The sequence below is a fragment of the Myxine glutinosa genome, chromosome 13, assembly GCF_964187855.1.
Source record: "Myxine glutinosa chromosome 13, kmMyxGlut1.1, whole genome shotgun sequence".
Lineage (NCBI taxonomy): Eukaryota > Metazoa > Chordata > Myxini > Myxiniformes > Myxinidae > Myxine > Myxine glutinosa.
In genome coordinates, this window is record NC_136273.1 from 5,951,755 (window position 1) to 5,972,101 (window position 20,347).

The 20,347-nt window shown below is 47.8% G+C and overlaps 2 protein-coding genes across 2 annotated transcripts in view; one reads left to right on the forward strand and one right to left on the reverse strand.

The window, feature by feature from the left end:
- Window positions 1-12,989, reverse strand: part of PIN4 (peptidylprolyl cis/trans isomerase, NIMA-interacting 4) — a 14,848-nt gene extending 1,859 nt beyond the window's left edge. The window contains exons 1-2 of the mRNA XM_068133655.2: window positions 12,824-12,989; window positions 12,593-12,705 (exon numbers count right to left, since the gene is read on the reverse strand). Of these exons, the coding sequence (XP_067989756.1) occupies window positions 12,593-12,632 (40 nt within the window). The 5' untranslated portion in view covers window positions 12,633-12,705; window positions 12,824-12,989. The remainder of the gene's footprint in view (window positions 1-12,592; window positions 12,706-12,823) is intronic.
- Window positions 12,990-13,430: 441 nt separating this feature from the next.
- GPALPP1 (GPALPP motifs containing 1) lies at window positions 13,431-19,507 on the forward strand. Its single transcript, XM_078767046.1, has 7 exons — window positions 13,431-13,807; window positions 15,781-15,867; window positions 16,626-16,716; window positions 16,925-17,050; window positions 17,178-17,339; window positions 17,451-17,558; window positions 19,067-19,507. The coding sequence occupies exons 1-7, from the start codon at window positions 13,671-13,673 to the stop codon at window positions 19,283-19,285; spliced, it is 930 nt and encodes a 309-aa protein (XP_078623172.1). The 5' UTR covers window positions 13,431-13,670; the 3' UTR covers window positions 19,286-19,507.
- The last annotated feature ends 840 nt before the right edge of the window (window positions 19,508-20,347 follow it).

Genomic DNA, 20,347 nt, shown 5'->3' on the forward strand with positions numbered 1-20,347 from the left:
TGCAATTATATTAGAGAATATAAATTGATGATGTCATCGCTCATGTAGTCTGGCAGCCATATTAGATCAAAGAAAAAAAAAAAACACTTCAAAAACAGAAGAGTTGGCTCGCACCAAGTTGACTGCACAGGGTAAGTATTCCATGAATACCATCGAGTTATTCTTACGCATCCCCAATACCCTTATGTTTGTTCAGGGAAAACTACAACCACCAATCTTTACACAATCTATTAAAATTGGTGAGATCAGTCTTTTGGGACTGCCACTGGTAACAGGTAACCCAGTGCTACCGCATGGTCGGGTTGTCGGCAATTAAACCGACACCTCTCATTGGCTTTGCTAGTGGGGAGGGTGACTGTGACACCCTGCCAGGATCAAAAACAACACCTGCCAAAGGGCGGATGAGCGTCTGTAGGTAGCCAACGGCCATCCAGTAAGGAGATGGTGTCTCCTAAAAAACACCCATTTGGTTTGGACCGGTTCAAGTCATATTAAGGACTTATAAAATGTTACGTGCTGCTTCTTTGCTTGAAAAGGATAGAGCACGGACAATCGCCATCGGTTGGCATTCACGGGGAGGACGAAATTCCTCTTGAGTACGGTGAGAAAAGTGGCGCCATTGTTATGACGTCGCTGGTACCCAGAGTATCCCGGGAAGCGACGGTAGTGACGGCACTTTCCCCAAGCTCAGTGGCTGTGATAAGTGTTTGTCTCGTCAGTATGTCCTTATGTATATGTGTATATATATATATACAGTGGGGAGAACAAGTATTTGATACACTGCCGATTTTGCAGGTTTTCCCACTTACAAAGCACGTAAAGGTCTGTAATTTTTATCATAGGTACACTTCAACTGTGGAAGACGGAATCTAAAACAAAAATCCTGAAAATCACATTGTATGATTTTTAAGTAATTAATTTGCATTTTATTGCATGAAATAAGTATTTGATCACCTACCAACCAGTAAGAATTCCGGCTCTCACAGACCTGTTAGTTTTTTCTTTAAGAAGCCCTCCCATTCTCCACTCATTACCTGTATTAACTGCACCTGTTTGAACTCGTTATCTGCATAAAAGACGTCTCCAGACCGTCTCCGACCACAAAGACCGCAAAGACCGACCGCAAAGCCGTCTCCAGACCTGTCCACACTCAATCAATCAGACTCCAACCTCTCCACAATGGGCAAGACCAGAGAGCTGTCTAAGGACATCAGGGACAAATTTGTAGACTTGCACAAGGCTGGGATGGGCTACAGGACAATAGGCAAGCAGCTTGGTGAGAAGGCAACAACTGTTGGCGCAATTATTAGAAAATGGAAGAAGTTCAAGATGACAGTCAATCTCCCTCGGTCTGGGGCTCCATGCAAGATCTCACCTCGTGGAGCCTCAATGATCATGAGAAAGGTGAGGGATCAGCCCAGAACTACACGGCAGGACCTGGTCAATGACCTGAAGAGAGCTGGGACCACAGTATCAAAGAAAACCATAAGTAACACACTACGCCGTCATGGATTAAAATCCTGCAGCGCACGCAAGGTCCCTCTGCTCAAGCCAGCGCATGTCCAGGCCCGTCTGAAGTTTGCCAATGACCATCTGGATGATCCAGAGGAGGAATGGGAGAAGGTCATGTGGTCTGATGAGACCAAAATAGAGCTTTTTGGTTTAAACTCCACTCGCCGTGTTTGGAGGAAGAAGAAGGATGAGTACAACCCCAAGAACACCATCCCAACCGTGAAGCATGGAGGTGGAAACATCATTCTTTGGGGATGCTTTTCTGCAAAGGGGACAGGACGACTGCACCGTATTGAGGGGAGGATGGATGGGGCCATGTATCGCGAGATCTTGGCCAACAATCTCCTTCCCTCAATAAGAGCATTGAAGATGGGGCGTGGCTGGGTCTTCCAGCATGACAACGACCCGAAACACACAGCCAGGGCAACTAAGGAGTGGCTCCGTACGAAGCATCTCAAGGTCCTGGAGTGGCCTAGCCAGTCTCCAGACCTGAACCCAATAGAAAATCTTTGGAGGGAGCTGAAAGTCTGTGTTGCGCAGCGACAGCCCCGAAACCTGAAGGATCTGGTGAAGATCTGTATGGAGGAGTGGGCCAAAATCCCTGCTGCAGTGTGTGCAAACCTGGTTAAGAACTACAGGAAACGTCTGATCTCTGTAATTGCAAACAAAGGTTTCTGTACCAAATATTAAGTTCTGTTTTTCTGATGTATCAAATACTTATTTCATGCAATAAAATGCAAATTAATTACTTAAAAATCATACAATGTGATTTTCAGGATTTTTGTTTTAGATTCCGTCTTCCACAGTTGAAGTGTACCTATGATAAAAATTACAGACCTTGACGTGCTTTGTAAGTGGGAAAACCTGCAAAATCGGCAGTGTATCAAATACTTGTTCTCCCCACTGTATATGTGTGTGTGTGTGTGTGTGTGTGTGAGCTCTACTACACGCCGTCCATCCCTCCCTCCATCCCATAAGTACATAATAAATAGATAACCCCAAACATTATATTTCGCCTTACCCACAACGCCTTTACAACTTCAAAAATCTTATATTGTTGTTATGTCATAGGTCACATGACAAATGTTGTTGTTGTTGTCAAATTCTATTTTTTTTACATCAAAGTCAGTTACTATCAACCACTGCGAAATTAGTCTTGAACTATTAAAGATTTTTTTTTTTTTTTTTTTTTTTTTTTTTGTATACAAGATCGAGGCTCGTGAAAGAGCGAACATTAATCACACAAAAAGACAAACCGACACATAAAACATATAACATCGGGAGCGGTAGACAAGATGGGGAGAGAGGGGGAAGGACACAAACACAACATTTGAGAGCAGGGACCGAGAGACATGGAGACATCGAGAGATCTGAGAGAGGGCGAGGGCTTTGGGGGGGGGGGGGGGGCATGGGAAGGGGGTGGTGGGAGAGATATAAAACATATGGACACTGCCAGGACTTCCAGGAAAGAAGTTGGAATTTCAAACAAGGTGGATCTGGGGTGAATTAGCAGGGGTAGAAAAGATCAAGGTTTTGGATGGGGGAAGATAAGAGATGGTGGTGAACAGCTGTTTTAAAGACCTGGAGGGAGGAGTGGGATTGAAGGGAGTGAGGGAGTTTGTTCCAGAGGCGGGAGAAAAGAGGAATGAAAGAGTGAAGGTGAGCAGAGAGCCGAGATTTCGGCAGTTTAACCATCAGAGGGTTGCTGGCAGATCTTGTGCGACCTGTAGGAATATTTGGGGGACAGAGCACAGAGAGAGCTGGGGGTGCAAGGCCGGAGAGGAGTCGGTAGAAGACAGAAAGACCACCTACCTGCCTGCGGTGAGTGAGTGAAAGGCCCTCAGAGATAGCTTCATCGCGGGAGATTCCAATAATTCTGAAAGCTTTGGTTTCAACAGCGTGAAGCCGAGCGAGGTGTGAGGCAGGAGCACCGGCCAATAGGGGAGAACAGTATTCCATTGAGCTGCGGATGAAAGCCTTGTATGTGGTGAGGAGCTCAGGTGTGCCGAGGAAGGACTTCGCACGACGGAGGATGCCCAGTCGGCGACTGGCTTTGGAGGCCAGCTTGGAAATGTGGTTTTCCCAAGAAAGATCATGGCAGATAGTGAGACCCAAAAGCTTGAGCGACAGAACTTCTTGGAGAGGATTGTTGAGAAAGTAGATGGGAGGGTTGTCCAGTCGATCTTTTCGGAGAGACATAGTAAGAGTGTGAGATTTGTCAGGATTGAAAGACATGTTCCACTTGTTTGACCAGTCTGTGATTTTGTCCAAGTCTTCAGAGAGTGAGGAGGCTGCAGACTGCCGATCTGATGGAAGAGGCTTGGAGCGGCAGAGAGTGGAGTCATCAGCAAAGAGATAAGAGAGGATTTTCAAGAGAGTCAGAGAGATCATTGATGAAGACCAGAAAAAGCACGGGGCCCAGAACACTGCCTTGGGGAACTCCAGCCTGAACAGGAAGAGGAGATGAGAGAAACCCATTCAGGGCCACACGTTGACGACGACTAGAGAGGAAGTCCGCCAGCCATGCGTGGAGATTTCCATGGATACCAAAGGAGGAGAGTTTGGTGAGCAGAGCGGGGTGCCAGACCGTGTCGAAGGCACGTGATATGTCGAGGGAGACAGCTCTAATTTCCTGTTTGGCATTGAGGACCTCCATCCATTGTTGAGACAGCAGAAGCAGCATGTCCAGAGTAGAGTGACCTGGTCTGAAACCAAATTGATGATCAGAGATCAAGCCATTGGAGAAGAGGAAAGATTTCATATCCGAAGCAATGATGGATTCCATGACTTTGCTGATAATTGGGAGAAGGCTGATTGGTCTGTAGTTGCTAGGATCTGTTTTTGTGCCTTTTTTGTGCATAGCGGTGATGTTGGCTGATTTCCAAGCAGATGGCAGTTGACCTTGAGCAAAAGAGAGGGTGAAGAGAACAGAGAGAGGGTGAGATAGAGCGGCAGAGCAGGATTTTAGGACCCGTGGGCTGATGCCGTCGGGTCCAGTTGCAGAATCAGAGTCGAGGGTTGACAGAAACTTTTCCACCTTGTCAGGAGGAAAGGACACGGAGTCCAGGAGCAGCAGGGTACGACTGGGTATGGTGGGTACAGAGAGGGATGGGTTTGGGACACAAGATTTAGAGGCAAACACAGAGTTGAGGCATTCAGCTTTTTCACGTGTGGAGTCAGCTGTGTAGCCGTTTGAGGTAAGGGAGGGGATGGAGGGGGAACAAACACCAGAAACGGATTTGACCAGACGCCACCAGGATTTGGAAGAGGGAGACAGATAAGAGAGTTCGGTCTTGAGAATGGAGAGATATTGTTTCCTGGCTCTCCTGAGGGTGGACACACACTTGTTTCGGGCTTTGTGAAAGGAAATGAGATTTCCTTCCGTTGGATTTGCTTTCCAGGAGACGAAGGCAAGTTGTTTCTGGGCAACAGCCTCACCACAATATTCCGTGTACCATGGACGGGAGGAAGGGTATGACAACTGAAGACGAGATGGGATAAATCTGTGCATGAGAGAGAGCAATTTACTTTGGAAGAATTCCCAGGATGAGTTGATGTCAGACGTGGTAGAGATGGGAGACCAGTCCAGATGATTGATGGCTGCTTGAAGACCGTGCCAGTTGGCCTGAGTGAAATGCCAGACTCGTCGACGCTGAGCAGGCTCCCTGAGGATGGTCAGAGAGATGTCCACTTTAACAAGGACATGATCAGATGATCCGATTGGAGCAGAAGAAGAGCAGCAGACATTTTCAGGGAAGTTAGTCATAACCAAGTCCAGAAGAGAAGATGTTCCGTTGACTGAGATCCGGGTCGGGAAATTGACAGATTGTGTCAGTCCCAGTGAGTCGCAGAAGTCCTTTGCTGAGGAGCCATGGCTGGTGAGAGAGGTACCCACACCCAGCCAACTGGCATGATGACAGTTGAAATCACCACATATGAGGAAGAGAGAGTTGGGATGAGTAGATAGAAGTTGGTCCATATTATCAGACAGCGAGATGTAGATGGAGTCATCACTGTTTGGTGGACGGTACAACACACATATGAACAAGAGGTGGGAGCGGAGAGGAAGCCGTAGCCAGAGTACTCCTGGGGGTGAGGTGGAGAGAGTGCAGTGCAGGGCGAGTGAGGAAGAGAGTTTTTGATAAAGATAGCAACCCCACCTCCAGGACGAGGCTCAGGTCTATCATACCGGAGGAGGGAGTAGCCCGGGAGAGATACTAAGGAATCAGAGACATCATAAAGGAGGAAAGTTTATGTTCAGCAGATCACGTCTGGTTTGACAGAAGCAACCTGTATGGAGAGATCAGTTAAGCTTGAACGAAGGCCCCAGATGTTTGAGGTCCATACCGTTAATGAAGAAGAAGGGGGAGCATCAGATACAGAACAGGGGGGAGGAGGGGTAGGGTAAGATGTGGAAGAGGTGGAAGAGGTAGGGAGAGCTGTTGAAGGTGTGTCAGAGATTTCAGAATAGCTCGGAGAAAGGGAAGGATGGGGCGGACAAAAGGTTTGATGGTGATTGGTTGAGGCACAATGAGATGTTATTTGAGGAGGGGGAAGAGCGAGGCAGAAGGTTGGGGGAGATGGAGGTGAGAGTTGGAAGGGGGAAGAAGCGGGGAGGACGCTTTGAGGAGGGGGAGTGAGAGGGGGGAAATTGAGAAGCAATGAGGGTGGGGAGATTTGAAGGGGAGGGGTGAGGGGAGAGTTTGGGAGGGAAGGGACAAGGGGAGGGATTTGAAAGGGATGGGATATGGGGGAGATTTGGAGGGGAGGGGTGAGGGAGGAGTCTAGGAGGGGAGGGGAGGGGCGAGGGGGTGTCTTGGCGGGGAGGGGTGAGGGGGTAGTTTAGGAGGGAGGGGGCAAGGGGGGAGATTTGAAAGGGATGGGTGATGGGGAAGATTTGGAGGGGAGGGGTGATGGGGAAGATTTGGAGGGGAGGGGTTATGGGGAAGATTTGGAGGGGAGGGGTGAGATTGGATTTTAGAAAGTGTACGATTTATGGGAAACGAACATTTATTGCAAAATGAGTTTCTTGTGACCTTCGAGTTAAAAATACGTTTAAGGACGCTGGATGGAGGATGGAGTGCAGGAGAGTTTAGGGAATGTAGAAAAAAGGCACTATAAAAAAATAAAAAAAACACCTTTAGAGGCCATTTTTCCCCGCAAAGCGGGGGTTGGCCTTTTTCGGGAACCGTGGTTGTTGTTGTTTTTCGGTCCCCTATTTGAAGCAATGTTTTACGGCCTGATGCCCTTCCTGACGCCAACCCTTTTTGCCGCCTTTAACAACAAACAGGGAATTACCAGTGAACTGGTACTCAATTAGCCGACCTCGGAAGGATGACAGGCTGAGTCAACCCCCCTGGCGTTAATTCAGCGATCGACCGGGATTCGAACCCAGGATCCTTGGATCCTAAGTCGGCACCCTAGCCGCTAGCCCAACACCAGGTGTAAAAAAAGGCACTATAGGAGATGGATATTTTTTTTGGGATGAATTGATTTGGTGAGCAAGTCGAAAGCAGCCTTTTAAAGAAGTTAAGATATCCGTTAACATCTCGCCGCTCTGCTCAGCTACCTCCCTCAATACTCTCGGGTGCATATTATCTGCCTAAATCATTCCCAAACCGGCTGGTATGACCTACTGTTTGATTGAAGGTGATTTGGCCAATATATGGGGATTTGTTCATGGTGCCAGCGAAAACTCACTCTTTGTAAAAGGCATCCACCAATATTTAACATCCACCAATGAGACATCCAGTTTAACGTCCATTCGTGGAACAAAGTATAATGTGATGGACCATCCTGACAGTTTCTAGTCAGGTCTGGAATCAAACCCAGATTAGACAACTCAAAGTGTGCTCCTTCTACCACATCCGGAGAGACTTCCAAAACAAACAAGTCTGTGTTAATAAAAAACTTACAAATGATAAAATCAAAATACATCTCAACCAAAAAGCTGAACTATCAGTGCATTGAAAATTAATTGGTAGGGGTAGGGACAGGTGCACCACCAAGGGCTGGCAGGGTGGCCTAAAGGTACGCAAGAGAAAGAGCACCGGGCACCCTCAGACTTCAGAGGAGACTGTGCAGCGAAATCGGGAAACATTCCAACGCAGTCTAAAAAGGTCAACCAACTGCTAATCGTGAGCTACAGATTCGGCAGACGACAGTTTGGCGCATACTGTGGAAATGTCTAATCATGAAACCTTACAAGTTGGAGTGAAATGCCAGAGACTGGAGGATGAAGGCTTTGCAGAAAGGTTCATTTTCTCCAATGAAGAAACTTTCACTTAAGTGGGAAGGTCAACCACCACAATAATGCACATGTCGTAATTGAACATGAATGCGCTTCACCTAAAGTTAGTGTTTTGTGCCATTTCCAAGTGAGGGAAGAACTGGATAATCGACTCAACGTGTGTACCTGTTGTGGGGGGTCATACTCGAGAGCTTGTAAGGTGTGAAAATAACTTTTAAATGTCTCCCTTCAGCCTACACAAGGCACATTGCCATATGTTCAATAGTACTTGTAAAATAATTTTTTGAAAGTGTATACTTCTGTTTGAATAACCCTGAAATATATCATTATGGTTCCATCTCTCAACGGTGAAGATCACTAAACAAAAAAATTTCTCGTATCTGGATCAATGGCTATCTGAATGACTGCACGAATGGCTATCTGAATGACTGCACGAATGGCTAGCTGAATTACTGCACAAATGGCTATCTGAATGACTGCACGAATGGCTATCTGAATGACTGCACGAATGGCTATCTGAATGACTGCACGAATGGCTATCTGAATGACTGCACGAATGGCTATCTGAATGACTGCACGAATGGCTATCTGAATGACTGCACGAATGGCTATCTGAATGACTGCACGAATGGCTATCTGAATGACTGCACGAATGGCTATCTGAATGACTGCACGAATGGCTATCTGAATGACTGCACGAATGGCTATCTGAATGACTGCACGAATGGCTATCTGAATGACTGCACGAATGGCTATCTGAATGACTGCACGAATGGGTATCTGAATGACTGCACGAATGGCTATCTGAATGACTGCACGAATGGCTATCTGAATGACTGCACGAATGGGTATCTGAATGACTGCACGAATGGCTATCTGAATGACTGCACGAATGGTTATCTGAATGACTGCACGAATGGCTATCTGAATGACTGCACGAATGGGTATCTGAATGACTGCACGAATGGCTATCTGAATGACTGCACGAATGGCTATCTGAATGACTGCACGAATGGCTATCTGAATGAATGCACGAATGGCTATCTGAATGACTGCACGAATGGCTATCTGAATGACTGCACGAATGGCTATCTGAATGACTGCACGAATGGCTATCTGAATGACTGCACGAATGGCTATCTGAATGACTGCCGGAATGGCTATCTGAATGACTGCACGAATGGCTATCTGAATGACTGCACGAATGGCTATCTGAATGACTGCACGAATGGCTATCTGAATGACTGCACGAATGGCTATCTGAATGACTGCACGAATGGCTATCTGAATGACTGCACGAATGGCTATCTGAATGACTGCACGAATGGCTATCTGAATGAATGCACGAATGGCTATCTGAATGACTGCACGAATGGCTATCTGAATGACTGCCGGAATGGCTATCTGAATGACTGCACGAATGGCTATCTGAATGACTGCACGAATGGCTATCTGAATGACTGCACGAATGGCTATCTGAATGACTGCACGAATGGCTATCTGAATGACTGCACGAATGGCTATCTGAATGACTGCACGAATGGCTATCTGAATGACTGCACGAATGGCTATCTGAATGACTGCACGAATGGCTATCTGAATGACTGCCCGAATGGCTATCTGAATGACTGCACGAATGGCTATCTGAATGACTGTACGAATGGCTATCTGAATGACTGCACGAATGGCTATCTGAATGACTGCACGAATGGCTATCTGAATGACTGCACGAATGGCTATCTGAATGACTGCACGAATGGCTATCTGAATGACTGCACGAATGGCTATCTGAATGAATGCACGAATGGCTATCTGAATGACTGCACGAATGGCTATCTGAATGACTGCACGAATGGCTATCTGAATGACTGCACGAATGGGTATCTGAATGACTGCACGAATGGCTATCTGAATGACTGCACGAATGGCTATCTGAATGACTGCACGAATGGCTATCTGAATGACTGCACGAATGGCTATCTGAATGACTGCACGAATGGCTATCTGAATGACTGCACGAATGGCTATCTGAATGACTGCACGAATGGCTATCTGAATGACTGCACGAATGGCTATCTGAATGACTGCCGGAATGGCTATCTGAATGACTGCCGGAATGGCTATCTGAATGACTGCCGGAATGGCTATCTGAATGACTGCACGGATGGCTATCTGAATGACTGCACGGATGGCTATCTGAATGACTGCACGGATGGCTATCTGAATGACTGCACGAATGGCTATCTGAATGACTGCACGAATGGCTATCTGAATGACTGCACGAATGGCTATCTGAATGACTGCACGAATGGCTATCTGAATGACTGCACGAATGGCTATCTGAATGAATGCACGAATGGCTATCTGAATGACTGCACGAATGGCTATCTGAATGACTGCACGAATGGCTATCTGAATGACTGCACGAATGGCTATCTGAATGACTGCCGGAATGGCTATCTGAATGACTGCACGAATGGCTATCTGAATGACTGCACGAATGGCTATCTGAATGACTGCACGAATGGCTATCTGAATGACTGCACGAATGGCTATCTGAATGACTGCACGAATGGCTATCTGAATGACTGCACGAATGGCTATCTGAATGACTGCACGAATGGCTATCTGAATGAATGCACGAATGGCTATCTGAATGACTGCACGAATGGCTATCTGAATGACTGCCGGAATGGCTATCTGAATGACTGCACGAATGGCTATCTGAATGACTGCACGAATGGCTATCTGAATGACTGCACGAATGGCTATCTGAATGACTGCACGAATGGCTATCTGAATGACTGCACGAATGGCTATCTGAATGACTGCACGAATGGCTATCTGAATGACTGCACGAATGGCTATCTGAATGACTGCACGAATGGCTATCTGAATGACTGCCCGAATGGCTATCTGAATGACTGCACGAATGGCTATCTGAATGACTGTACGAATGGCTATCTGAATGACTGCACGAATGGCTATCTGAATGACTGCACGAATGGCTATCTGAATGACTGCACGAATGGCTATCTGAATGACTGCACGAATGGCTATCTGAATGACTGCACGAATGGCTATCTGAATGAATGCACGAATGGCTATCTGAATGACTGCACGAATGGCTATCTGAATGACTGCACGAATGGCTATCTGAATGACTGCACGAATGGGTATCTGAATGACTGCACGAATGGCTATCTGAATGACTGCACGAATGGCTATCTGAATGACTGCACGAATGGCTATCTGAATGACTGCACGAATGGCTATCTGAATGACTGCACGAATGGCTATCTGAATGACTGCACGAATGGCTATCTGAATGACTGCACGAATGGCTATCTGAATGACTGCACGAATGGCTATCTGAATGACTGCCGGAATGGCTATCTGAATGACTGCCGGAATGGCTATCTGAATGACTGCCGGAATGGCTATCTGAATGACTGCACGGATGGCTATCTGAATGACTGCACGGATGGCTATCTGAATGACTGCACGGATGGCTATCTGAATGACTGCACGAATGGCTATCTGAATGACTGCACGAATGGCTATCTGAATGACTGCACGAATGGCTATCTGAATGACTGCACGAATGGCTATCTGAATGACTGCACGAATGGCTATCTGAATGACTGCACGAATGGCTATCTGAATGACTGCACGAATGGGTATCTGAATGACTGCACGAATGGGTATCTGAATGACTGCACGAATGGCTATCTGAATGACTGCACGAATGGCTATCTGAATGATTGCACGAATGGGTATCTGAATGACTGCACGAATGGCTATCTGAATGACTGCACGAATGGCTATCTGAATGACTGCACGAATGGCTATCTGAATGACTGCACGAATGGCTATCTGAATGACTGCACGAATGGGTATCTGAATGACTGCACGAATGGCTATCTGAATGACTGCACGAATGGGTATCTGAATGACTGCACGAATGGCTATCTGAATGACTGCACGAATGGCTATCTGAATGACTGCACGAATGGGTATCTGAATGACTGCACGAATGGGTATCTGAATGACTGCACGAATGGGTATCTGAATGACTGCACGAATGGCTATCTGAATGACTGCACGAATGGCTATCTGAATGACTGCACGAATGGGTATCTGAATGACTGCACGAATGGCTCTCTGAATGACTGCACGAATGGGTATCTGAATGACTGCACGAATGGGTATCTGAATGACTGCACGAATGGCTATCTGAATGACTGCCCGAATGGCTATCTGAATGACTGCACGAATGGCTATCTGAATGACTGCACGAATGGGTATCTGAATGACTGCACGAATGGCTCTCTGAATGACTGCACGAATGGGTATCTGAATGACTGCACGAATGGGTATCTGAATGACTGCACGAATGGCTATCTGAATGACTGCCCGAATGGCTATCTGAATGACTGCACGAATGGCTATCTGAATGACTGCACGAATGGGTATCTGAATGACTGCACGAATGGGTATCTGAATGACTGCACGAATGGCTATCTGAATGACTGCACGAATGGCTATCTGAATGACTGCACGAATGGCTATCTGAATGACTGCACGAATGGCTATCTGAATGACTGCACGAATGGCTATCTGAATGACTGCACGAATGGGTATCTGAATGACTGCACGAATGGGTATCTGAATGACTGCACGAATGGCTATCTGAATGACTGCACGAATGGCTATCTGAATGACTGCACGAATGGGTATCTGAATGACTGCACGAATGGGTATCTGAATGACTGCACGAATGGGTATCTGAATGACTGCACGAATGTCTAGATGAATGACGAACAGTACCGCTTTTTCCTCCCTTAGCAGCTCCTTTCTTGGGCGCCATGATGATGATGATGATGATGATGATGATGATGTCCTCGAGTCGTTGATCGAAACGTATTTCTCAGATGTGTTTCCTTGGACACGAACAAATAGGTTTAAATGCAGAGAATGAATAAAAAGACGACGCGTTGAGCGTGTCCGACGATTCTAATATTGAAGGAATAAAATACGTCAATACTCATACTGACCCACCTACTGTACCGTGTACTGTACACGATAAACACACTGAATATGGACCGGACGCTTTTTAACGACCGAACGTCTTCGTGGGTCGGTATCGGGATCTCTCGCGAGATGTTGTTGTTTTTGGTCGGTATCGGGATCTCTCGCGAGATGTTGTTGTTTTTGGTCGGTATCGGGATCTCTCGCGAGATGTTGTTGTTTTTGGTCGGTATCGGGATCTCTCGCGAGATGTTGTTGTTTTTGGTCGGTATTGGAATCTCTCGCGAGATGTTGTTTTTGGTCGGTATCGGGATCTCTCGCGAGATGTTGTTGTTTTTGGTCGGTATCGGAATCTCTCGCGAGATGTTGTTGTTTTTGGTCGGTATCGGAATCTCTCGCGAGATGTTGTTGTTTTTGTTGGTTTTTTTACTCCACTCGTCAGGGTCCACTTTGAGCCAACTCACGTGTCGTAAAACTGCCGTAAAGAACACAGTAAATGGATGGTCCTGGTAGATATTTTAATCTTTTTATTCACAAATATCGGAATTGAAAATAAAAATATGAGGTGAAAATGTTAATTTTCGATAAAATGTTTCCAAACAACACTAATACTCGCAGTTCGCCAACTTTCCAAGCATGTTTTAATTTTACATCATGTCGAGTAGTTATTTATTACGAGGCCTAGAGCTTTATTAGATCATTACATCGACCTTATGTAAGCTATGTGACCGCAGAGCGACTGTGTCGAGCTGGGTTTTAAAAGGTCGTTAATAATAGCACAATCCGTGACGTCACCGTCATACTTTAGCGTGTCAGGTCTGAACCGGAAGAAGGTTGTGACGTAGGTGAATGGGGGTTGTGTTTGGGAGCGATAAAGATGCAAAGTCAGAGGAAAAACAGTTCTCTACCTTCGGCGCGGGAGGAGGACGAGGACAATGTGGCTAAGAGCGGGCACGAGTGTCCAGAATGGAGTCGAGATGCGGCCTTCGACTCGCAGGAACATCATTGGAAAACGTGAGCTGTGCCTGCGGCGAGTACCGTAAATAAAACCTCATACCATCCGTCTACCGGCAGTACCGGTACGCACGCTCGTCTACCGGCAGTACCGGTATGCGCGCTCGTCTGCCGGCAGTACCGGTACGCATGCTCGTCTGCCGGCAGTACCGGTACGCATGCTCGTCTGCCGGCAGTTCCGGTACGCGCGCTCGTCTGCCGGCAGTTCCGGTACGCGCGCTCGTCTGCCGGCAGTACCGGTACGCGCGCTCGTCTGCCGGCAGTACCGGTACGCGCGCTCGTCTGCCGGCAGTTCCGGTACGCGCGCTCGTCTGCCGGCAGTTCCGGTACGCGCGCTCGTCTGCCGGCAGTACCGGTACGCACGCTCGTCTGCCGGCAGTTCCGGTACGCGCGCTCGTCTGCCGGCAGTACCGGTACGCACGCTCGTCTGCCGGCAGTTCCGGTACGCGCGCTCGTCTGCCGGCAGTTCCGGTACGCGCGCTCGTCTGCCGGCAGTACCGGTACGCGCGCTCGTCTGCCGGCAGTTCCGGTACGCGCGCTCGTCTGCCGGCAGTTCCGGTACGCATGCTCGTCTGCCGGCAGTACCGGTACGCATGCTCGTCTGCCGGCAGTACCGGTACGCATGCTCGTCTGCCGGCAGTACCGGTACGCATGCTCGTCTGCCGGCAGTACCGGTACGCACGCTCGTCTGCCGGCAGTTCCGGTACACGCGCTCGTCTGCCGGCAGTTCCGGTACGCGCGCTCGTCTGCCGGCAGTTCCGGTACGCGCGCTCGTCTGCCGGCAGTACCGGTACGCGCGCTCGTCTGCCGGCAGTTCCGGTACGCGCGCTCGTCTGCCGGCAGTTCCGGTACGCATGCTCGTCTGCCGGCAGTACCGGTACGCGCGCTCGTCTGCCGGCAGTTCCGGTACGCATGCTCGTCTACCGGCAGTACCGGTACGCGCGCTCGTCTGCCGGCAGTTCCGGTACGCGCGCTCGTCTGCCGGCAGTTCCGGTACGCATGCTCGTATACCGCCAGTTCCGGTACGCGCGCTCGTATACCGCCAGTTCCGGTACGCATGCTCGTATACCGGCAGTACCGGTACGCGCGCTCGTCTGCCGGCAGTTCCGGTACGCATGCTCGTCTGCCGGCAGTTCCGGTACGCGCGCTCGTCTGCCGGCAGTTCCGGTACGCGCGCTCGTCTGCCGGCAGTTCCGGTACGCGCGCTCGTCTGCCGGCAGTTCCGGTACGCGCGCTCGTCTGCCGGCAGTTCCGGTACGCATGCTCGTATACCGCCAGTTCCGGTACGCGCGCTCGTATACCGCCAGTTCCGGTACGCGCGCTCGTCTGCCGGCAGTACCGGTACGCGCGCTCGTATACTGCCAGTTCCGGTACGCACGCTCGTCTACCGGCAGTACCGGTACGCGCGCTCGTCTGCCGGCAGTACCGGTACGCGCGCTCGTATACCGCCAGTTCCGGTACGCACGCTCGTCTACCGGCAGTACCGGTACGCGCGCTCGTCTACCGGCACGCGCGCTCGTCTGCCGGCAGTACCGGTACGCGCGCTCGTATACCGCCAGTTCCGGTACGCACGCTCGTCTACCGGCAGTACCGGTACGCGCGCTCGTCTGCCGGCAGTACCGGTACGCATGCTCGTATACCGCCAGTTCCGGTACGCACACGTCTACCGGTAGTACCGGAACACAGTGCCACTGATGAGTCGGTGTTGCATGTGACGCAACTTCCGGTACTGGTGAAAATTACATTCAAGTTATTTCACCTTTTATCACTAACACCTGGTAATCTATAGCTCACCTTCCCTCTCGAACATGTTTTCCAACCTACTCCATGACTGATAAAACGTCACTACGCATTAAACAATGGAACCACTTAGCCGGCAAAATGATGCCGATACCGGCTAAATACTGCACCGTATCTACCTGAAACCGTTAGATTCCTTCGGTGTAATGTTAACCGAACGTGCTGTCGTGCAGGGATGGAGACACGTTTGGACCTGCACTCCCACCTGGCTTCACATTCCCTCACCAAGAGGACCACTCAAAGGACCCGGTGAATTTGAAGTGAGTGCTGCTTTTCCATTGAGCTTTTGTAACGTTCGGGTCGTCCACTCACACCGACCGGCCCATGATCGTCTCGGCCAAGGCATGGCGGCCAACGACTACCTTTCCCCCTATCACCTGATCAACATTGACACCTAACACTCGTCCTTTCCCTGATCCATCTTTGCTTTTGCCAAAATGCGTTTCCTCCATTAACCTATTCCGCAGATTTTGTTTTGAATGTTATTTTAATCGGGAATTGGATTTATTTATTTAATAACAAGTGAAATTTGTCACCACAACAATGGGCAAGGTGAGTGGTGAGTAATGTGGAACGGATACCTTTTTAAAATGTGGATGGAATTGTCCTCACTTTATACTTTGGTTACCATTTTTGTCCCCCGTCGCACCGTGGAGCGAAAGGGGAACTATGGTTTTCCCGTGTGTGTGTGTGTGTGTGTGTGTGTGTGTGTGTGTGTGTGTGTGTGTGTGTGTGTGTGTGTGTGTGTGTGTGTGTGTGTGTGTGTGTGTGTGTGTGTGTGTGTGTGTGTGTGTGTGTGTGTGTGTGTGTGTGTGTGTGTGTCCGTCCGTCCGTAAGGGAAGGACCGAATTATAATCTGGTGTGTGGGTGTATCTACGCATAAGGAAGAACGCTGTTGAAAATTGGGTCGCCACGTCAAATCCAAGATGGCCGCCTTGCGTCTTCCATTTTGTCAACTCGCATCACTTCACCGACGGGGGACCTAGGCGTAATGCTTGTCCTCTTTATCCATCATCAGATGCAGAAGTCGTGCCATAATCGGACCTTCTCTGCCACCGCCACAGGAGAGCATTGTGGGTTGTGTTCTGCCACCAGTGTCACCACCACAGGTGAGCATTGTGGGTTGTGGTGTTCTGCCACCTGTCACCGCCGCAGGTGAGCTTTGTGGGTTGTGGTGTTCTGCCACCAGTGTCACCGCCGCAGGTGAGCTTTGTGGGTTGTGGTGTTCTGCCACCAGTGTCACCGCCACAGGTGAGCATTGTGGATTGTGGTGTTCTGCCACCAGTGTCACCACCGCAGGTGTTTGTGCCTCTGCAGGGGAAGACTGAGGATGAGTGTGACGAGATTATTGGCCCGATGCCGGCGACGGGTCCGTGTCCGGTCAATATTGGCCAAGACGTGGAAGAACGAGCTCGGAGAATGAAAGAAAAACTACAAGGAGGGGTGGGATTGACAGATGGGGATCGAGAGCGATGATTCCAAATGGTTGAATTTTTTTTTTTAAATCTTCAAAATGTGATGATTTGAATTTTGTGGCATGAATTGGTTGTGTGGATTGTTCGTCCGTCAGGGGACGAATGTTTCATCGAGAGAAGCCTGGATGATCGAACTGCCCCCCGAGAGAACGGGATTTTCATCGGGAGCTCGTACCTTCCGGCGCCGTGCGGGCGAAGAGGTCGGGGATCGATCGGTGTGGACCGACACCCCCGTGGACCTCACACGTAAAGCCGAGGTCTGCCATTTGTTCGATACATCTGATCCGTTCTTCACTTGCATCTTTTTTTTTTTATTCACCATAATCCTCAAGGTGTATCAGTGTCTTCTACCTTCCTTCCTCTTACAGAAACACGGTGCCAAGAATAACAAGAGCAAGCATGGCGATGTCAAAGAAGAGCAGAAGCGTCCTTCCGAAGAAGAATTGAAAACTGCTGCTGTGATATCGGATTATAATGTGAGTTTGATATGAAGTTGATGTTTGGGGAGACGTAGGACGGGTACAATGAATGACGTAGGATGGGTACAATGAACTAACACGATAACTAACATGTAAGACCAGTCGCCTCCCTGACATCTTTAATCAAACGATGGAATGTTGTACTTCACAGTGTCCATCTTAGTCTTAATGACGATGTGAAGTGAAACACAAAAAGGATATTTTATAACACGTAGTAGTTGTTAGTCGTGGTTGTTGTTTGTGTACTGGCATTCATTTTGTTTTTGGGTTGTTTTATTGATCCAAGAAGCACATATGACTGACTATGTTGTGTGCTTCCATGTCAATCATGTATGTTGTGGGCTTGTTCCATGTCCATGTATGTTGTGTGCTTGTTCCATGTATGCTGTGTGCTTGTTCCATGTCCATGTATGCTGTGTGCTTGTTCCATGTCCATGTATGCTGTGTGCTTCCATGTCTGTCATGTATGTTGTGTGCATGTTCCATGTCCGTCATGTATGTTGTGAGCTTGTTCCACGTATGTTGTGTGCTCATTCCATGTCCGTCATGTATGTTGTGTGCTCGTTCCATTCCGCCATGTATGTTGTGTGTGCTTGTTCCATTCCGCCATGTACGTTGTGTGCTCGTTCCATGTCCGTCATGTATGTTGTGTGCTCGTTCCATGTCCGTCATGCTTTATTCTAAAGGGTTCCTGCTCTCGTTATAATAATAAAAATCCGACCGAGTTGGAACCGTAACAATGGAACCTCCAAGTCATGGGGTGTGTTCACTTACCAAGCAGCTAGCGAGCGCTTGCCCAACCGGCTGTTCCTTATTAACCGTTTCAAATGGAGTTCTTGCTCGAGTAGTTAGGAAACTCAACAAACCCCTACTTAAAGGCTTTTTTATGATTAAAAGGACACATTTTACAATTTTGAAATTTATGTTCCAACTAAATCCACCATTTAAAAATTTTTTTTTCCAATGGTACCATTTTTATTTCTTGGAACCATTTGACATGAAGTGACAGATGATGCACAAGCACACTGAGACATGGGAGGACTCCATTCCATCTCTTGAAACCCACATACGTATGGAGATAGCAGCCAACACCAACTTGCACACATATGCACGTGTGCGCACGCACACAGACACATGTGCACACAAACACACACGGATACTTTTGAGTAGTTCACGACTTGGGAGGACTACGTTCCACCTTCAGAAACCCGCATATGGAGATAACCAGTAACACACGATGCTCCTTTTAATAATAAATAAAAGTTTTTTTTGTTTGTTTTTTTTGGCAAATTGTGGAAGACGTCAAAAAATGTTTACATTGAATGGAAGAGATTTGAAAACAAGACAGTCTTCCCTACATATAGCAGTTTGATTATTACTTTTATGATTTAAATGTTGGTTGGTTCAGAATGAGCGAGGGTGGGAGAGGGGGGATGAGTTAACAAGAAAAGGTGATGCAAGTAAGATGTTCCTGTAATTTGAAAGGCTCCTCACCTTCCCCTCAGGAAACGCACCGTTCAACCTCACTCATGGAGCTTCATTCACGTGCGGCCAAGCGGCGAGCCGTCGATGAGCTCGGCACGACCCCCGCCCGACGACCTTTTGACCGTGACCATGACCTCGCGCAGCCCCGGTCTACTGCGAAAGACCGTCGTGAACTTGTGCAGAAGTCCATGCACCTGGATTCCCGGTTCTCTCATAGCCGAGGATCCATGTTTTTGTAGGATTAGTGTTTTGCATTAATTTAAACTTTGCTGCCAACTTTTCAATTAGTTTTATTTTTTTCCATATTGCTTTGTGCTCTTTAATGTAAGATTTTGCCGTTCAGATTTTTGTGTTTGAACAGACCTAAAGTGAGTTCAAATGCAGAGGATGAATGGAAAATGTGAGGCGTTGAGCGTGTCCCATGATCCTAATCTTTTATAAATAAAATACGTCAAAACCGACACACCTACTGTACCGTGTACTGTACATGACAAACACTGTATATGGAACGGCACGCAACGGATGCTTTTTAACGATAAAAACGCATCTCCAACACGGAATACCAGGTAACTAGAATGTGTAGGGACAAGTAATGATTGGTAGGAAAGGTGGCACAGATGTCATGCATTGTCACCCACTATGTGGACTGGTGTCATATGTGTACATATGTATAACTCAATCCAGTACTCTGGGCAGCTGGGTAAGCAATATATTAATGTTCTTGAGAATTCCAAATCTTTCATCGTATGCTAATTCCTTTGAATCCACAATCTCTAAAATGCCAGTCCAATATCCCCACCATTGTAGACAAGGGTCATCGGCTTTTATCATCGTCATTTATCGTCATCGTCATTCTTGTCATCGGCTTTTATCTGTGACGTCATACTGAAAATTTGTCTGAATATGAATTTTTTTTTGTAATGAATACGTTGCTGTGACTTTCCTGCATTAGTGGGCTTCTGCGACTTGCGTTTTGGGGGGTATAACATACAGTGCCAAACCTCCTCCAATGCAGGTGATACATTCTGGAGTACCCCTCGTGTTGGGTGTATAATTATTTGCACACTTAAAAAAAAGAAAAAAAAAAAAAAAAAAGGGTATATATACATTTATAAAGTGTATATACACCAAATTTAAAAAAACGGAATATTTTAATTGGCTCCGTCCATGCTACACTACATGGCCAAAATTATGTGGACACCCGAACATCACACCCATATGTGCTCGTTGAACATCTCATTCCAAAATCATGGGCATTAATATGGAGTTGGCCCCCCTTTACTGCTATAACAGCCTCCACT